The sequence below is a fragment of the Dama dama genome, chromosome 23 (assembly GCF_033118175.1).
Source record: "Dama dama isolate Ldn47 chromosome 23, ASM3311817v1, whole genome shotgun sequence".
NCBI classification, from domain to species: Eukaryota; Metazoa; Chordata; class Mammalia; order Artiodactyla; family Cervidae; genus Dama; species Dama dama.
In genome coordinates this window covers 66,799,692-66,817,428 of record NC_083703.1, presented here as the reverse complement: position 1 = coordinate 66,817,428, position 17,737 = coordinate 66,799,692, and the positions used below count along the sequence as shown (strand labels likewise).

Sequence of the window (17,737 nt, the reverse complement as noted above, 5' to 3'; positions counted from 1 at the left end):
CATTTAGGCTGAGACCTGAAGGTGGAAGGAGGCACCAGCTTGAGAAGAGGCAGGACAGAGGGAGAAGCAAAGACTATGAGACAGAAAGTTAAGGCACAGCAGCAGGAGAGGAAGGAGGAGAAGTGGGGGGGTGGGGGGGTGGGTCTGAGATCCCACAAAACCATGCAGCACAAGGGAAGGAATAAAATACGTGTATGCAGAGGGCTGGTGGTAGAAACAGTCCTCACAGAGAAAAAAGGGAAGGTTCTCTCGCAACTCTCCATGCCAGGACCTGTGAAAGCAGCTTTCAGGTGTGTGATATCTATGTCACCGAATTCTGAAATGTGTAATTCCTCACACACCCACAGGTTGAGATGTGCACCTCAAAGAACAGAACACCAGAAAGGAAGAAAAGAAAGCTGGAGAAGTGAGGCTGTGTGTCGGCAGTCAGAGAACCCGAAGCAGCCTGGCTCTAAAGTCCACGCTCCCCCATCTTTTGTTCGGAATATAATTTAACAGTTGCCCCCAAACTTAACCTGGCTTCCCAGTGCCTCTGCTTTGCTCCTGTTCCTGGAAATGCCCTGTATGTCCCCTTTGGAGGTGCAGCTCCTCTTCTGCCTCATCCACAAAACTGTTCAGGGTGACTCGGGGTGCAGATGGCTCCCCCTGCGCCCTGGATTCGTCCAGCCCTCAGCAGCAGTAGCAGTGCTCCCTGGGCCCCTTCCCTCGACACTTGAACCTGTGCTCACCCCAAGCTGGTGTCAAGCTTATAGTGCCTGCACAAAGCACATGCCTAAGAAACACGTGCCACATGATGGGATTCTTTTTGGTGAATCTTGGTCAACGGGAAACCAGTGCACGTCTGCACGGTGCCCATGGCAGCCTGAAGTCTCCAGGGACAGCGGTGGCTCTGAGACACTCAGACTGTCAATACCTGATCCCCCTTCTCTTGGTCAATTTATTTAAGGTGTTTTTGTTGCAGGCCTGGCACAACGTATGAGATATTTATTCCTTACAGATCTGATAGTCAACGTTATCAAGAGAAACAAGGATTCAATTCGGGTCAACAAATATTTGCTGAATTCTCAGTAGGTGTAGGACATTCAAGTTTAAAGGGAGTAGGGTGGAAAGAGGCAATGAACAGCTTGTGACTTACGGGAGAAGACTGCATGAAGGAGAGACAGGAGAGAGGTTGTTTGTTCCAAGTCCCTTTATAACTGGGAGGCAGCTTCATCTGGCAGGAGGAGCCTGAGTGCTGGCAGAGCGCGCCGCTCACAAACGCACCTCTCACCCCCCAGCCCGCCCTGACTCTCTGAGCAACACCGAGGCTGCTGAGCACTAATAGCCTTGGAATGTTTGCCAGTGCCGGCTGAACGGCCTTGGCATCAAGGAGACAGATGTTTGTCAGGGAATGGCAGGGCCCCGCGCCTGTGGCACACAGAAGCACTGGGAATGCTGGGGAGAATGGCTGCAGCCATTACTCTCCGTCAGGGCTAATCAATTTCATACCCTCTTCAATGCTGATAATAGATAATCTTGTGGGAAGCAAGCCAAGTTTCTGAACAGCTCCATGCAAGCTGCTCCCTGATGCCCAACAGCTTACTCTGGTCTCTCTTAAAAAACAAAACAATACCCCCTCAAAAAAAAAAAAAAAAAGAAAAAATAACAACAAGCAAAAACCAAAGCTTATTCCAGCTTCGCCTCAGACAAAGCACCTGATGGGGCCAATGCTCTGGTCTGCTAGGACAGCTCCTTCTGGGTTATCTGGGAAGGAGGATGCTCTTAGGAACAGGGTGGCCTGACTTAAGAGTTACCCAGGAATTTTAAAGGAAGCTAGGAAAACCTAGTAACAGCAGCAGCTAAGTGCTGAGCAAGGTACTGACACTTTATGCTTGGTCTTCTAATAGCACTGAAAGGGAGGTGTTGCATCCATTTTACAGATGAGAACATCAAGGCTCAGAGAGGGGACTTCCCTGTACGTCCAGTAGTTAAGAAGCTGCCTGCCAACATAGGGGACATGGGTTTGAACCCTGGTTCGGGAAGATCCCACATGCTGCAGAGCAACTAAGCCTCTTGAGTCCGAGCTCTGCAACAAGAGAAGCCGCTACAGTGAGAAGGCCTCACACTGCAATGAGGAGTAGCCCCAGCTCACCACAACTAGCCTGTGCGCAGCAATGAAGACACAGCTCAGCACCCCCCCGCCCTCCGGAAAAAAAAAGCTGGGGGAAGTCATTTGCCCAAGGTCTCAGAGCTAGGAAGCAGCAGAGCTCAAGTTCAAATCCAGGCTTATCTGGCTCCCTATGCCTCGTGCTCACCTTTCCACTAGGCTGCAGCTCTTCTATACAGAAGACAGCAGCTGATCAACCTCTTATTGTGCTTTTCATTTATTCCATTTTCAAAAAATGGCAGAATTACCAAAGTACGTTCACCTGAACCTGAGGGAAAACATCAAGTTAACATTTCATTAATGTTAATGAAAACATTAACTTGAGAGACCCCATTGCTGAGGCCACGTTATAGCTAAGAACCTGAGCTACATGAGGCGTGGTGACAAGGTGTGGCAAGCGGTGATTGTGAGGCAGGTGCCTGCATGCAAATCCCAGTCCCCGCACTCCCAGGTGTTCCTGCTACCAGCCCTGAAAATCTCCTTCAGCAGATAACTTGGGGGAAGCCATCAGAGCTGGGGTTCTAGTTGTCCTGAGGCTGTCTCCCTACAAAATTCTACGGAAAGTTCAATCTGTTTCTAATTACTGTTCAGTCTAAGAAAAAGAATACATTACTCTGGCATTTTAACAATCACTAAGTATCGACCATGTACAAGCTGCTATAAAGGGAAGAAATGATGGAAGAGGAAAGTTTAAGCCAAGAATAAAATAGAGGGGGTGATGTGCGTGGAATGAAAGGACTGTGTGTAGAATATGCTGGTATCTGAAGTCCAGACTCAGAATTCAGAGTCTCTGCCACTTATCTTGTAGTAGTCTCATCATATAAAAGAAGACAGGCCCAGGCAATCAATCCAATCAATCAACAAACATCTGAGGACTCACCAGGTCTAGAAAGCACAAGGAAACCACAAGAATGATACACATGGTTACTGTCTTCTGCTACTTATAAATGAAGGTGTATTTTGTGAAAGGGAATGGGTAGCTAAGAAGGACACAGACAACAAGGTCACTGTGTTCCCCAAGCTCTAGTCGCTCACCCTGGCCTGAGGCACAGCTGGAGGGAAGATGCTTGTGTGATTCCCAATGCACACAGCTCTGCCTCACGGCTGGCTTGCCCCAACAACACAGAAGGGAGGGCTGCGGAGGCGCGCTCTCCCACCAGGAAGGCTCCAAAGCCTCAAGTGTGTCTTTAGGCAAGAAGAGTGAAAAAAGAGAGTGATACAGCAAACCGAGATCACAAAGAAAACAACTCTGAAAAGAGCAAGAAAAGGATCATTTTGTAACCTGACCAAAGACAGAGGAATGTCTTATAGGGAAGAGAATGCAAATCGGATGTTAACCAATAGATACGAAAACCTGCCCTGATTCAGGAGACAGAAGAGAAAGCTACCGAGGCCAGAGACGGAAGAGAACAAAATAGAAGGAGGTGAAAATACAGGAGGTGGCGTAACATCCGAGGTAAGTCCGGCCCCGCAAGAAAGACAGCTAGCAGGTTTCATCTCTCCCAGCAACCACCGCGGCTGGGTGCGGCTCAGTCACTGTGACCCGGTATGCGGGCCGGGCTGCAGAGCTCTGAGTTCCCTTCTCTAGGTGTCCAGGTCCCATCTGCAAATGCAGGAACTGGATTCAATGACCTCCTGGTTTCCTTCCAATGCCTCCCTATGACTACTGAAGCCAGCAAGTGTGTGTGCCAAGACACACTCTCCCAGTGGGGTACCAAGTCACAGCACTGTGCCGTGGTCAGGTTTTCAAGGAGGAGCTCTTGTCAGGGGTACCTGTGCAACCACCCAGGCTCCCAGGTCAGCCCTGGCTTGACCGTACACACCCACCCTCTTCAGGGACTTCACTCTTGTTAGAAGAGCAGCTATAATCGCTGGCAGACCATCCCCTGCTCAGGATGACATGCTAGTTGGCACACAAGGGCAGACGGCACCTTTGTCCTGGCCTGTCCAGTGGGGAGATATGGGTGCACAAGGGACCCAAATGGAGTGCAAGTCAAGAAGAGCTGGCAAGAGACAGGCAGGGATACATACGTGCTTTTCCCCTTCAATCTTCTTGTCGGCCACCTGCACTGCATCCAGATACTTAAAATGCAATTCCATCAGCCTGTCAACCTGAAAGAGAGGTATTTCACAGGCGTGAGTGAGAAGGGAAGAGAATACCAGGTCAGGAGAACAGCGGAGCTCCTATTCATCTCACTGTCGCTCCCCACAAAGGGAGAGCCCCTCTCCCGCTTCTCACTCTGGATCAGAGCTTTGCCTTGAACACATCAGCAATGGATCAAACAGCTGGGGCAGAATAAAGCAAACGCTTAGCATGGATACTGAACACAGGTCCATTACCAAAGGACATCATGTGTTCCCAGCCCTCCTAGGACTCCCCTGAATTCAAGCTGTTAAAAACAAATAAGTCAATAAAAATTCAAGTCCCTTCTTGCAAAGAAGAGGAGCTTGAAGTTACATACTTGATATTCACTCAGAACTTTACCGAAACTTCTCTTTTTCAAACTGAAACCTTTCATGTTCGGATTCTGCCCCAGAGCTGATCTTTTTTTTAAAAAGGTCTGAGTAAAATCTCTTTAGTTGCTTTTGAGTGAGAACAGAGTGCAAGAAAAACTCCTTCAGCAACTTAAAAAAAGCCCTGACTTTTGCTTGGCAGTAACCTAAAAACCAGTTTCAAACTTCACAAAAGTCGCTTCAAATATGCCCAAGGAACACTCAGTAGGTTTGAAAAAGTTTCTGTTTTTTTTCCCCTTAGACTTCCAAGAGGTTGAAGGAAGACTGTGAAGCTAGCCTAGACTTCTGACCTCTTTTTACTGGGTTGGCACCACCACGGTTGTTGGTAACCCTGGAATTTACCCAGTGTGTGCTGTGTGTGTGCGTGCGAGTGTGTGTGTGTGTTTGTGTGTATGTGTCCATGTGCACGTGCGAGCACTCCGTCACTTAGCTGTGTCCAACTCTTTGCGACCCCATGGTCTATAGCCCACCAGGCTCCTCTGTACATGGGATTCTCCTGGCAAGAATACTGGAGTGGGTTGCCATTTCCTCCTCCAGGGGATCTTCCTGCCCAGGGACTGAAACAGCATCTCTTGTGTCTCCTGTATTGGCAGGTGAATTCTTTATCACTGAGCCACCTGGGAAGCCTGTTTACCCATGGGCTGGTATTAATAATAGATGTTGCTTCAACATGGCATCAGACAGGAGACTGTGCCCGCACCTTCCCTGGTTAACAAGGAAGACCCTGAAATCTTACAGGTTTCAGTTCACAAAGTATTCTCGTATCCACTATTTCCTTAAACATTAGAAAAACCTGATAAGGTAGGCAGGGAAGATAGAGAGCAATCCTAATTTTAAAGATGAGGAAACTAACACATAGACATTAGATGATGTCACAGGGTGACACGACTGCTAAGATGTTCTCTGTCCTAACCTGATGGCCTTTTTTTTTTTTTTCAGACAACAGTTGCATTTATTTCTATTACTTATATGGGAGCAAATGGTTTCACTGCATGTTACGAATTTTTAAAGCACTGACTTAGTCTTTTCCTCCTCGTCCTAATGATCCGTAATGGTACATTAGTGCGTACAGAAATGGTTTCAAAATATTTGGGGTTGGGGAAATTGCATTTGGAAATGAGAGGCAGGACAGCCAGAAAACCCTCTGAGACCCAGAGCAGTGGGGCCCAGATGCTGGAGAAGACATTTTGGGGCAGGATCACTCTACCCAGCACTCGTCAGATGACACTGGGGAGACAGTCCTTTTCTTCCGTTGGGTCCTGCCCCATCTTACAGTCCACCAAGGGCCTACCTTCTCACTGTCATTTTCAGTGAATTTATTCAGAAGCCGGGTCCGCTGCTGCCCTCTCAGGTTCCGCAGGAGGGAAGCGAGGATCGAACAGACATGCTCTGGGTTGGGAAGGAGAAAAGAGAACATGCTGTGATCAGAGCAGTAATTATTACCTCTCTTCAAGCCTGATCTGGTTCTATTGAAGGAGGAATAAGTAGGCCTTCCCTGACTGCTGCTATTGATTAATAAGACAAGAACCTAAACTGTGTCAATGGAAAACTAAACTGATTTTCACAGACAGCACAAGAAATATATTCAAAGGGGATTACATCCCCAAGGACAACTTGAGCAACTGAATCAAAACTAAGTTAGAATTTCTGTTCTGCCTGGAATTAATTGAGTTCTATTGTCCACAACAGAACCTCAAACTAATCCCCCCCATTTACAGAAATAACCTGTGAACAGTGTATGAATACTAACCATGAGGGCAGCACGCAATGAACAAATAAGACACGTTCTATCATATTCTCAAATTATCTTAAAACTTTCCCAAGCAAATATCCCAGAATTAAATCAGAAATATGATGGGGTCCCAGAGCTATCACTTATATTCTGGTGCAGGTATAATCCTTACCTGTTTAAAGACAGCTGGATAGTAAGTACTTCAAAATGATAACTGCTTTTTTTTCAGTTCATATAACCTATGGGCTTCTATTATGAGATACTATTATTCTAGCCAGGGCAGAAGAAGGTGATTGAAGGGTATATTATAGGCTTCAGCTGTTAAGAGGTTCTTTTCTTTAAAAATAGTTTTTAAAAATCAAGAATAATGACCTTGAAAAGGAGATGGCAGAGAAACGTTTATTTTTAAATAAAATACCTACAGTGTGGGCAACATATTCTGTTTTGAAAACTGAGCGAAGAACACGTTCATATGCCAAAGTTACTTTGAGTTCTCAAAAAGTCATCTGATTAGTAAAGTCACAAGGAAGAATTCTTATGGTAGCACAGATACAATTTTGTATTTGGTTTTTTCCATCACTTATATCAGAAGCATTCCTCACTACTTCATTTCCCCAATCTCCTAGTGCGAGAGTTATTCACCTTCTTCCAGCTACATTCACGTTCCTGGGCATCCCATCTAGTCCCATAGCTTTAAAGACCAGTTGCATGCGTGTGTGCCCAGCTGTGTCCGACTTCCTGTGACCCCACAAACTATAGCCTGCCAGGCTCCTCTGTCCATGGGATTTTCCTAGGCAATAATACTGGAGTGGATTGCCACTTCCTACTCCAGGGGATCTTCCTGACTCAGGGTTGAGCCCGCCTCCCTTATGTCTCTTGTGTTGGCAGTTGGATTCTTTACCACTGCGCCACTTACGTGCTGACTACTCCCAAACTCTACAGGTCAGTTCTGTTCTCTGAACGCAGGTTCATGCATTCATCTGTCTACCTGCTCTCTCCACTTGGTTGTCTAACAGGTCCTTTAAACTGAACATGTCCAAAACCAAGCTCCTGACCTTTCTCCTTAGACCTGTGCCCACAGTCTTATCCACTGAGTTAATGGCAACCATGCTCTCCAGCTTCTCAAGTGAAACAGCGGTGATACCCTTGATTCTCCTCTTTCTCACACGTCCCACAGAAACCTTGTCAGCTGTACCTTCAAATTACATCCAGAATTCCATCTCTTCTTACTGCTTCCCCCCTCACCCCTTCATAACTCTGGTGCACAGCACCATCATCTCTTGCTGGGAATACTCAACAACAGCCTGCTTGTGGGACTCTGCGTCCACCCTTGCCCCCTTCGCCTTGATCTCCATAGAACGATCAGTTAAAACAAAGTCACACTCTATCATTGCTCTGTGTAAACCCTCTACTACTGGCCCCAACTCACTCAGACTGAATGCTGTTTTCTAATGTCAGACATACTCCTGTCCTGGGGCCTCTGTGCTTACTGTTTTCCCTGCCTGAGATACTCCTCACCAGAATATCTGCATGGCTCAGTCCTCAGATCCAGTCCTACTCAAACTGTCCTCTTCTCAATGAGGCTTTTCTTTGACCACCCTATTTAAAAACGAAAAGCCCCAATGCTGCCTATTTCCAAGTCTTATCTGCTTTTATTTTTCTCTTCAGCATGCATTATCTTCTAACATGCTGTGCAGTTTGTTTTTTTACTGCAGCCCTTCAACTAGAATATGAGCTCCTTGAAGGAAGGGATTTTAGTCTGCTTTGTTCATTGATATATCCCTGGCCCCACAACAATGCCTGGCACATAACAGGTGTTTCAGAAATACGTGCTGAATAAATGGGAAGAAGGCAGGTTTTCAGTGCAAATTTTTGGTGGTAGTGGTGGGAGGTGAGGAGAACCAGACAAACAAACCACTCTTAAATTCTGGGTATTTTTCAAATGCCTTTGTATAGCTTTCACCTTTTGGACACAGTGCCTATTCCAAGTTCAGAGTAAGAGCACCTCTGCATCGGCAATATACTCATCAGTTACAAAATGGTCCTTGAAGATATTTTGCATTTGGGAATGAGTGGATGACTTTTTCCTAGGGAGCCATGAGTTTGAATAAAAGATCTCTCTAATCAGTAGATTCACTTTTTTAAGTATAAAGTTTTTCATAAAATATGCTGTAGAGAGAGGTATTAAACAGCTTCTCAAAGTGACTCCAGGGTCACCCCAATATCTTCCTGCTAACTTTTGTTGTGAAGCTTGGATTGAGGTGCTTTAATCTCCATCCTGAACAAAAGGAAGGGAAAGGGAACAGGAGTGGGGCAAGATGAGAAAAAACATCTTGAACCTAAGGTAAGGACAGTGAACCGAGATGGCTCAGCTCAGGGTGACAAAGTAGAACAAGAAACGATGTCTTTGGAGGCTCATGGCAGGAAAAAAAACCACAAACAACTTCTGTGTATGTCAAGGGGAAAAGATTAGAGGAAAGAAGATGGGGTGGGGGGTGGGGGGAATATAATCAGTTCTGTAATCTTGGGCCAAACAACTGGATGTGGCTCTGATCTCTTCAGCTGGTGAACAGATGTGGGACAGGTCATAATAAAAGCAGTGAATTTTAACAAGCTTAGTTCTGAAACTTTGAAATTACTCAGCGTGACAACTGGTAACAACCTCCATGTATGTGTATATATATATGTATGACAATCTGACAACCATAGAGGAAGGAAAAAAAAGATAAGCCAGAGAGATCTCACAGATTATCTGGGGCCAAATCTCTTTTTGTACTGATAGAAAAATCGAGGCCCAGAGAGAAGTGACTTGTCCACACGGCTAACTGGTGAAAGAGGTAGAACTCCAACTTCAGATGACTCACTCAGTCATTCACTGACCACTTATCTCTGTGCTTGACAAGCACTTGGTGATCAGAGCTTCCAAACAACACAGTATCCCTAACCTTAAGGAGGTGCTTATTTCGTGGGGAAAACAAAACAAGAACTACAGTGCAGTGTGCCAAGTTTCATCACTAAGGTAGGCAGAGGGGATGGGAGGAGCACAGGTGAGGCATAGCGGACCTAGAGGGATTCCCACTGGAGGTAAGGAACAACTGAAAATCATAAAAGCAAACGCAACAAAAAAGTCAAGGCTGACAACTAGGTAGAGAAGATAGAGCACTCAGGAAGAAGGAGCAATACATGCAAAGGCCAGCTTGGATGGAGTGCTATATACACACGAGGGAGGCAAGGCCAATCAGATGGGGAAGAGTCTGGAGAAAAAAGTCACAAAAATCCACAAATGAATTTTAAGCTGGAGACAGACAATACGAGATAAGAGTTTAGCTCAATCCTTGGCTGCTAGATTCCTTTCAGAGACCAAGATCAGGAAAATATTTCTCTTTCCTGATGAATTTTTAATTTACCTGAGTTCCTGCTTTGCCTTGGCTACCAAGAAGCTCAAAGATGAGTCTATGTTCAACTACAGGAATCAATTTTTTACAATTGCTTTACTATTGATTCCTTCTGTCCTCCACCAATGAATTTTTAAAATCAAAGCAATGGATGCATCATTAATGATTATATAGTTATGGTTAAAAACCAAACTATACAAAAAGGTATAAATGTCCTTAACAATTATTCACTGAGCATGTACTAAGACATTCCTCCCCCCCCTCCTCTCACTACCCCCTTCATCTCTTCCAAATGACAAAAAACTGCTAAGTATCGTGTGTATATTTACAGGGGAGGGGAAAAATGTATATACATACATACATACACACACACACAGAGGTCTTCTCTTCATACCTTTCCATATCAACACATTTTTTATTTTAAATGGTTATGCAGAATATCACTTATTTATCATAATTTAACTAATGTCCCCAATCATGGTTATTTTACATGGTTTCCAGTTTTGGGTTGTTTCGTCTTTGCTGTTAGAAATAATGCCACAATGAACATCCATGAACACATATTCTGACACTTACACCTTTATTTCTGGCATGGATACATTTTTGCATGGACCTAGCACTGGCTGTGGGTGAGTCAAAAGCTATTGACATACATAATGTTGAAAAACTAAAAGAAAGCACAGATGGACTGACCTAGGGCCCTTGCTATTACAGCAGGAAGAGACGTCACTTCTACATGCACAGGGGTGCGGTGGGGGCTGGGTGGAGGAAGGGGATACTGAAGACAGAAACATACTGGTCTGTCTTTACTGTATATATTGTTTCCTAGAAGCTGGAGATAACTTGGTCTACAAAATAGTTCAAAAAGAAGCCCAGACTATTACCAGGCCAATTCAACTGAGGTATATAGATTTGCCTATAGTAAATAAAGGACAGAAACTCAGAAAAAAAATTTATTTTTTTGAAAGACACTGACAAATGGTCTTCCAAGAAGGCTGTACCAATTGACTTTCACTCTCAGTATGTGTATGTAGGTATATGTATGCATTGTACACATATAAAAAACTTTGATGATTACCTTTATTGTGTGGGAAGCATGCAACTTAGTAGGAAAAGCTTACATTTTGGAGTCAGACAACATGGTTTAAATCTAAGCTCCCACCACTTGCTCAAGAACGTGACATTAAGTTAACTAACCAGTATGTGCATGTAGGTATGTGCTGTGTAACATGAACATACACATGTATCACATATACACAGAGAGTGGAAACATGCTTTTATATACATGTTGTAAAAGAGTATCTGTTTTCTCATATCCTCTCTCATATTGGATATTATCCAACTTAGAAATTATGACAACCTGGTAGGTAAAAAATGGAATCTTCTTTTGATTAGCACGTTTTTGTTCTTGTTACGAATAAGGTCAAACTCCTTTTCTGATGTTTACTGACCATCTGTATTGCTCTCTGTGTGAACTGCCTGGCCTTACATCCTTTGCCAATTTTGATTTCTATGAGCTCTTTATGAATTAAGAATATTACCCTTCTGTCTTTTACACTGCAAATATTTCCCCTAGTTTGACATCTGTCTTGACAAATTCTTACTCAAAGCCAAGATTTAGCATCGCCACATTGTTTTGCTGTAAATTGCTTCAAAATCCTATCTGAAAGTAAAAGTAAGCAGGGTACAATAATAACTGTCACCAGTTGATTGTGTATCTATAACAGCAGGATTGAATCTGTATACAATATTTTCAATGAATCTTTACTAGTAAGCTATGAGAAAGGTACTACTCCCATTTCTGTATTATAATGCAGAATCCAACTGTCAGTGTGGTTAATCAACCTACTTAAGGTCATGTCCTTCAGAGAGTGGTGGGAGCTTAGATTTGAGCTCATGTCTGACTCCAAAATGTAAGCTTTTCCTAATAGGTTACATGCTTCCCACATGTAAAAGGTAATCCAAAGCTTTTAAAGAAGGAAAATAAGATCAGAAACTAAACTGTGCAAAGCCCAAAAAATGTGCTTCATGGGGGGCTCACTGAGTGCAAAAGATAGGCACTATGCAAATGTGGGTGAAGAAAAACTCAGCAGTTCAAACGAGAGGAAAATGAAGTGAAAGGCCATCTGGAGGTAAGATATGACCAACAACCCCTCTTTTCTCTTTTACTGAATCACTCTTTCCAGAAGCAACTTCTAGTAGAGTCCAAATAAAGAATGGAGCAGTTCTACAAAATACCGAACCAGAACTTCTCAATAATTCCCTGTTTCATCTTCCTGATTAAGATGGATGAGGAACTGTAAGAAAATGTTCCTTTTTTTGTCTGGGCCAAGCAGCCTGCAGGATCTTAGTTCTCTGACCAGGGATCAAATTCGGGGCCCAGTTAGCGGAATCCTAAGTTCCAAAGAATAGCAAGGAGAGATAAGAAAGCTTTCCTCAGTGATCAATGTAAAGAAATAAAGGAAAACAACAGAATGGGAAAGACTAGAGATCTCTTCAAGAAAATTAGAGATACCAAGGGAACATTTCATGCAAAGACTGGCTCAGTAAAGGACAGAAATGGGAGGGACCTAACAGAAGCAGAAGATATTAAGAAGAGGTGGCAAGAATACACAGAAGAACTGTACAAAAAAGATCTTCACGACCCAGATAATCACAATGGTGTGATCACTTACCTAGAGCCAGACGTCCTGCAATGTGAAGTCAAGTGGGCCTTAGGAAGCATCACTACAAACAAAGCTAGTGGAGGTGATGGAATTCCAGTTGAGCTATTTCAAATCCTAAAAGATGATGCTATGAAAGTGCTGCACTCAATATGTCAGCAAATTTGGAAAACTCAGTGGTGGCCACAGGACTGGAAAAGGTCAGTTTTCATTCTAATCCCAAAGAAAGGCAATGCCAAAGAATGTTCAAACTACTGCACAATTGCACTCATCTCACATGCTAGCAAAATAATGCTCAAAATTCTCCAAGCTAGGCTTCAACAGTACTGTGAACCGTGAACTTTCAGATGTTCAAGCTGGATTTAGAAAAGGTAGAGGAACCAGAGATCAAATTGCCAACATCCGCTGGATCACTGAAAAAGCAAGAGAGTTCCAGAAAAACATCTATTTCTGCTTTATTGACTATGCCAAAGCCTCTGACTGTGTGGATCACAACAAACTGTGGAAAATTCTTCAAGAGACAGGAATACCAGACCACCTGACCTGCCTCTTGAGAAATCTGTATACAGGTCAGGAAGCAACAGTTAGAACTGGACATGGAACAACAGACTGATTCCAAATAGGGAAAGGAGTACGTCAAGGCTGTATATCGTCACCCTGCTTATTTAACTGATATGTAGAATACATCATGAGAAATGCTGGGCTGGATGAAGCACAAGCTGGAATCAAGATTGCTGGGAGAAATATCAATAACCTCAGGTATGCAGATGACACCACCCTTACGGCCAAAAGTGAAGAACTGAAGAACCTCTTGATGAAAGTGCAAGAGGAGAGTGAAAAACATGGCTTAAAGCTCAACATTCAGAAAACTAAGATCATGGCATCCGGTCCCATCACTTCATGGGAAATAGATGGGGAAACAATGGAAACAGTGGCAGGCTTTATTTTTTTGGGCTCCAAAATCACTGCAGATGGTGATTGCAGCCATGAAATTAAAAGACGCTTACTCCTTGGAAGGGAAGTTATGACCAACCTAGACAGCATAGTAAAAAGCAGAGACATTACTTTGCCAACAAAGGTCTGTCTAGTCAAGGCTATGGTTTTTCCAGTGGTCATGTATGGATGTGAGAGTTGGACTATAAGGAAAGCTGAGCACCGAAGAATTGATGCTTTTGAACTGTGGTGTTGGAGAAGACTTTTGAGAGTCCCTTGGACTGCAAGGAGATCCAACCAGTCCATCCTAAAGGAGATCAGTCCTGAGTGTTCATTGGAAAGACTGATATTGAGGCTGAAACTCCAATACTTTGGCCACCTGATGCAAAAAACTGACTCACTAGAAAAGACCCTGATGCTGGGAAGGACTGAAGGTGGGAGGAGAAGGGGACGACAGAGGATGAGATGGTTGGATGGCATCACCGACTCAGTGGATGTGAGTTTGGGTAGACTCGGGAGTTGGTGATGGACAGGGAGGCCTGGTGTGCTGCAGTCCATGGCGTCACAAAAAGTCGGACGCAACTAAGCGACTGAACTGAACTGAACCACTGGATGGTCAAGGAATTCCCAAGAGAATGTTCTTTGTATGTCTCAACAAGATGAGGTGTGGGGTGCTGGTGGCACAGAGAAAGCATCAGGAGCTGTAATTTTCACAGAAGAAAATGTAATAAACAGAAGAATCTTTTTTTTTTCTGGAACTAGATAATATTAACATACATTTCCATAACTCATTCCAGCCTGGAGCAGGAAATACCCTGACCAATCGCAGTGGTACACTGAGAACAAATGACATATACATGTTTGCTTGGGATTTTTAAGTAAAGGACAGGTTGCCCATTTCAGGAGACCTGAATCTGCCTATGTTCTTTCTGTCTCTCTCTGTCTCTGAGTTTTGTGGCTGGCTGTAGGTCACTGGTGGCTGCCAGATAGGAAAATACTTCATCCACCCCAAGTTTTGTGCCTGTACGTGAGCACAAACACACACACATGGTTTCATTAGCCACTAATAAATGTAGCTTCCCTAGGAACAGATTTCAGCCCAAGGTGGTGTCAATTTTTCATGGACCGAGGAGATGGGAAGAGCTGCTGGCACAGAAAGCAGGGGAGATAACAGGTTTATCTGCTGGCCAACACTGCTCAGCTGCTCTGTCATTTCGACAGGATAAAATGGGGGTGAAGGATGGCTATGGAGCTGTCAACACAGACAGGGCAGATATGGTGGCTCCCACTGCAGAGAACAATCTCTACGGCAGGGCCCAGGAAGAGGAGAACATATGCACGCACACACACACACACACACACACACACACTAAAGGAATCCACAAGGCTCCAGAGAGGGGAAGCCCAAGCAAATCTACACTTTGAAGTCACTAGGTAAGGAGGCAGAGATCCTGGTGGAGTATTAGAGAGCCAGCACTGAAACTGTACGCCCATGTGAGTCCCTGCCTGCTGGGTGTCTTGCTCAACAGTCAGACAATGTGGCTGCCTCACACACTAACTAGTGAAACTGCTTTAGAGGGGTGGCTCTGGCCCATTCTTCCCCCAGATCAACTCTTCAGGGTCTCTCAAGAGTGATTAGCAATGGGTTAGATGCCCCCTTGGGTATATTAAAAAAAAAAAAAAAAAAGTCGCTCAGTTGTGTCCTACTTTTTGCAACCCCATGGACTGTAGCCTGCCAGGCTCCTCTGTCCATGGGATTCTCCAGGTAAGAATACTGGAGTGGGAAGCCATTCTATTCTCCAGGGCACCTTCCCTACCCAGGGATCAAACCCAGGTCTCCTGCATAGCAGGCGGACTCTTCACCAGCTGAGCCACCAGGGAAGCTCTGATGCATATGCAAGGTATAAGCCTTGGTATATGCAAGGGGGTAAAAGTTTGATTCTCTAGGGTCAGTGAGAATTATGTAATTTTCAGAGCTGAAAGGAGAATCAGAAAACTTCAGTTCAATTCCTCTCGGATTTCGAGTACAGAAACAATAGCCCTGATAAAGGATGGGATTTGCTTCTGGTCAAAAGTCACTTTCCAGGATAGTGAAATATAAATCTGCCATTTGTAGCACCGCCCCCCCCCCCCACATTCTTTTCTTCTTAAAATCATGATAAACACTTTTGAGAATCTGACGAACCCTTATGTATGCTATTGTCTCACACACACACACACACACACACACACACACACACACACACGTCACATTTCTATGGAGTTTCAGAGAGTTCTCATCTCTTAGGGATGTGGCTCTTTGGGTTAAGAACTCAGATAAGAAGTCTTTCCAGAATGGCACAACCAGACCATGGCTGTCACTCTAACCAGCCTCTTACATACAGTGTGTGCCAATTTTGTAGAGAGTAAGATGGAACTGCATTTCCCATCCTGATTCTCAAAGAAGAATGGTTCAAATCCCAAGCGGCTAACATCAGCTCTCTCTGTGAGGAGAGCTACTCAACCACACAGGCCTATAAACAACTAGGTCTATCAGCGTCTACTGCTGAGAGGGACACTGATGAGACTAACTTCTGGGACCTCCTCCAGAAACGTCAAGTGAATGAATGAAGGACTGATGTGGGGCTTTAGGATCACACGGACTCGGATTCAAATCTTGCCTCTGGCACTCACTAGCTGGTTAAACTAAACCATGGCATAGTGTTTAATTTCTGAGCCTCAGTTCTCTTATTTGTAAAATGGGGCTGTACCTTCTATGAAGTCCATTGTATCAAATGAGCCATGTGAACGGGAGGCACTCAACGGGTTTGAAACCCGCTGCACTGAAAAACGGCACCCACTCCAGTACCCTGGCCTGGAAAATCCCACGGAAGGAGGAGCCCGCTGGGCTGCAGGCCATGGGGTCGTGAAGAGTCGGACACGACTGAGCGACTTCACTTTCCCTTTTCACTTTCATGCACTGGAGAAGGGAATGGCAACCCACTCCAACTCCAGTGTTCTTGCCTGGAGAATCCCAGGGACAGCAGAGCCTGGTGGGCTGCCGTCTATGGGGTCGCACAGAGTCAGACATGATTGAAGTGACTTAGCAGCACTGAGAAAGAGCATCACAAGAGATTCTCTCACCGAGGCACCTGCCAAAAGCGTCACCTTGCTCCTTCCATGTGCATCCTGATCACATGCTGGCCTTTGAACATGCTTCAGTCAGCCTGGGTTATTCTAACTAGCTCCCGCTGAGAAAAATAGGAACTTAGATTGCTTGACTTTCTCAGCTGGTAGGGCTATTTTCTACAACTCGAGATTTGTTCTAACCCTAAAATGGAACAAGGCCAACTTCATTCATACTCTTTAATCCCACAATACATTAAAATAAAGAGCTTTATGTGTGGTTGCCTTTATAGAAGCCAAATAATACAAGATTCTGGGAGGCCTGCGGATAGCCCTGAGGTGGGTGGTGGCTATTTACCAGTAAGCTGAAGGACATGGCACATCTAAGTAGAGATGGTCCTCTCTTTTAATAAAACTAAACATACTTTGCCATGGTAATCATTTGCCTTTTGATCTTGGTGCAAGAGCTGAGAACACAGCACATGATCTGCCGAGGAAATGAAAAAGATGTTCTCCTTTATGAGTTTTATAATCACAGACAACTAATCACAGGGTACAAAGTAGTACATACACCAACCACTCCTTTACTCAAACTTCTGAGTGCCCACTATGTGCCAGGCAATGTACTAAACAGTGGGACTGCAGAGATGAAGGAAGATGGTCCCCAATAAAAAAATTAAAAGTTGGGAAAAAAAAAAGAGGTAATTAGCTTAGCAAGGTCAGGGAGGGGTGCAGATCAAGGATAAATAGACATACTGGACTATGGAAAGTGTACCCTAACCAATATTCTGATGGCCTGGCATTTAAATATTGGCCCAGCATGGCTCATGGGGGAATAAATTCAGGGCTGCTCTGCCTACCCAGCTTCAGAGCCTGCATCTCCTTCCAGCAGCCCAAATGGTTAAGAATGATATGGGTCAGACAGAGTTCTATTCTTAGGATGAAAATGGTCCCTGGACTTCAACCATCAGGCCCATGTGAAGGCAAGATTCTGCAGGGCCAGTTTAAAATTCCAGGCCATGCTGCAGAGCTGCCTTTGTTTCCATGGAATATTTTGAGGCCATTAGCTCTTTTGTTTTAAGGAAATCACACAGAAGTGGTCTTCCCTCATTTCTAAAATTAAAACCAGCTCTGTTTTATTGCTGAACCTTGCTGCCCACCTCCCCTCTGGGCTCCCCCAGATGGAGAGACATCCTGCTTTCTGCTAAGACTCTAGATGCAAACAGGATGTTTAAAATATCCTAATTAG

General features: G+C 44.5%; 1 protein-coding gene across 1 annotated transcript in view; it reads right to left on the bottom strand.

The window, feature by feature from the left end:
• The window catches only part of CTNNBL1 (catenin beta like 1), a 160,490-nt gene that overhangs the window by 22,376 nt on the left and 120,377 nt on the right, over window positions 1–17,737 (bottom strand). Inside the window, exons 12-13 of the mRNA XM_061127255.1 lie at window positions 5,952–6,049; window positions 4,178–4,258 (exon numbers count right to left, since the gene is read on the bottom strand). Of these exons, the coding sequence (XP_060983238.1) occupies window positions 4,178–4,258; window positions 5,952–6,049 (179 nt within the window). The remainder of the gene's footprint in view (window positions 1–4,177; window positions 4,259–5,951; window positions 6,050–17,737) is intronic.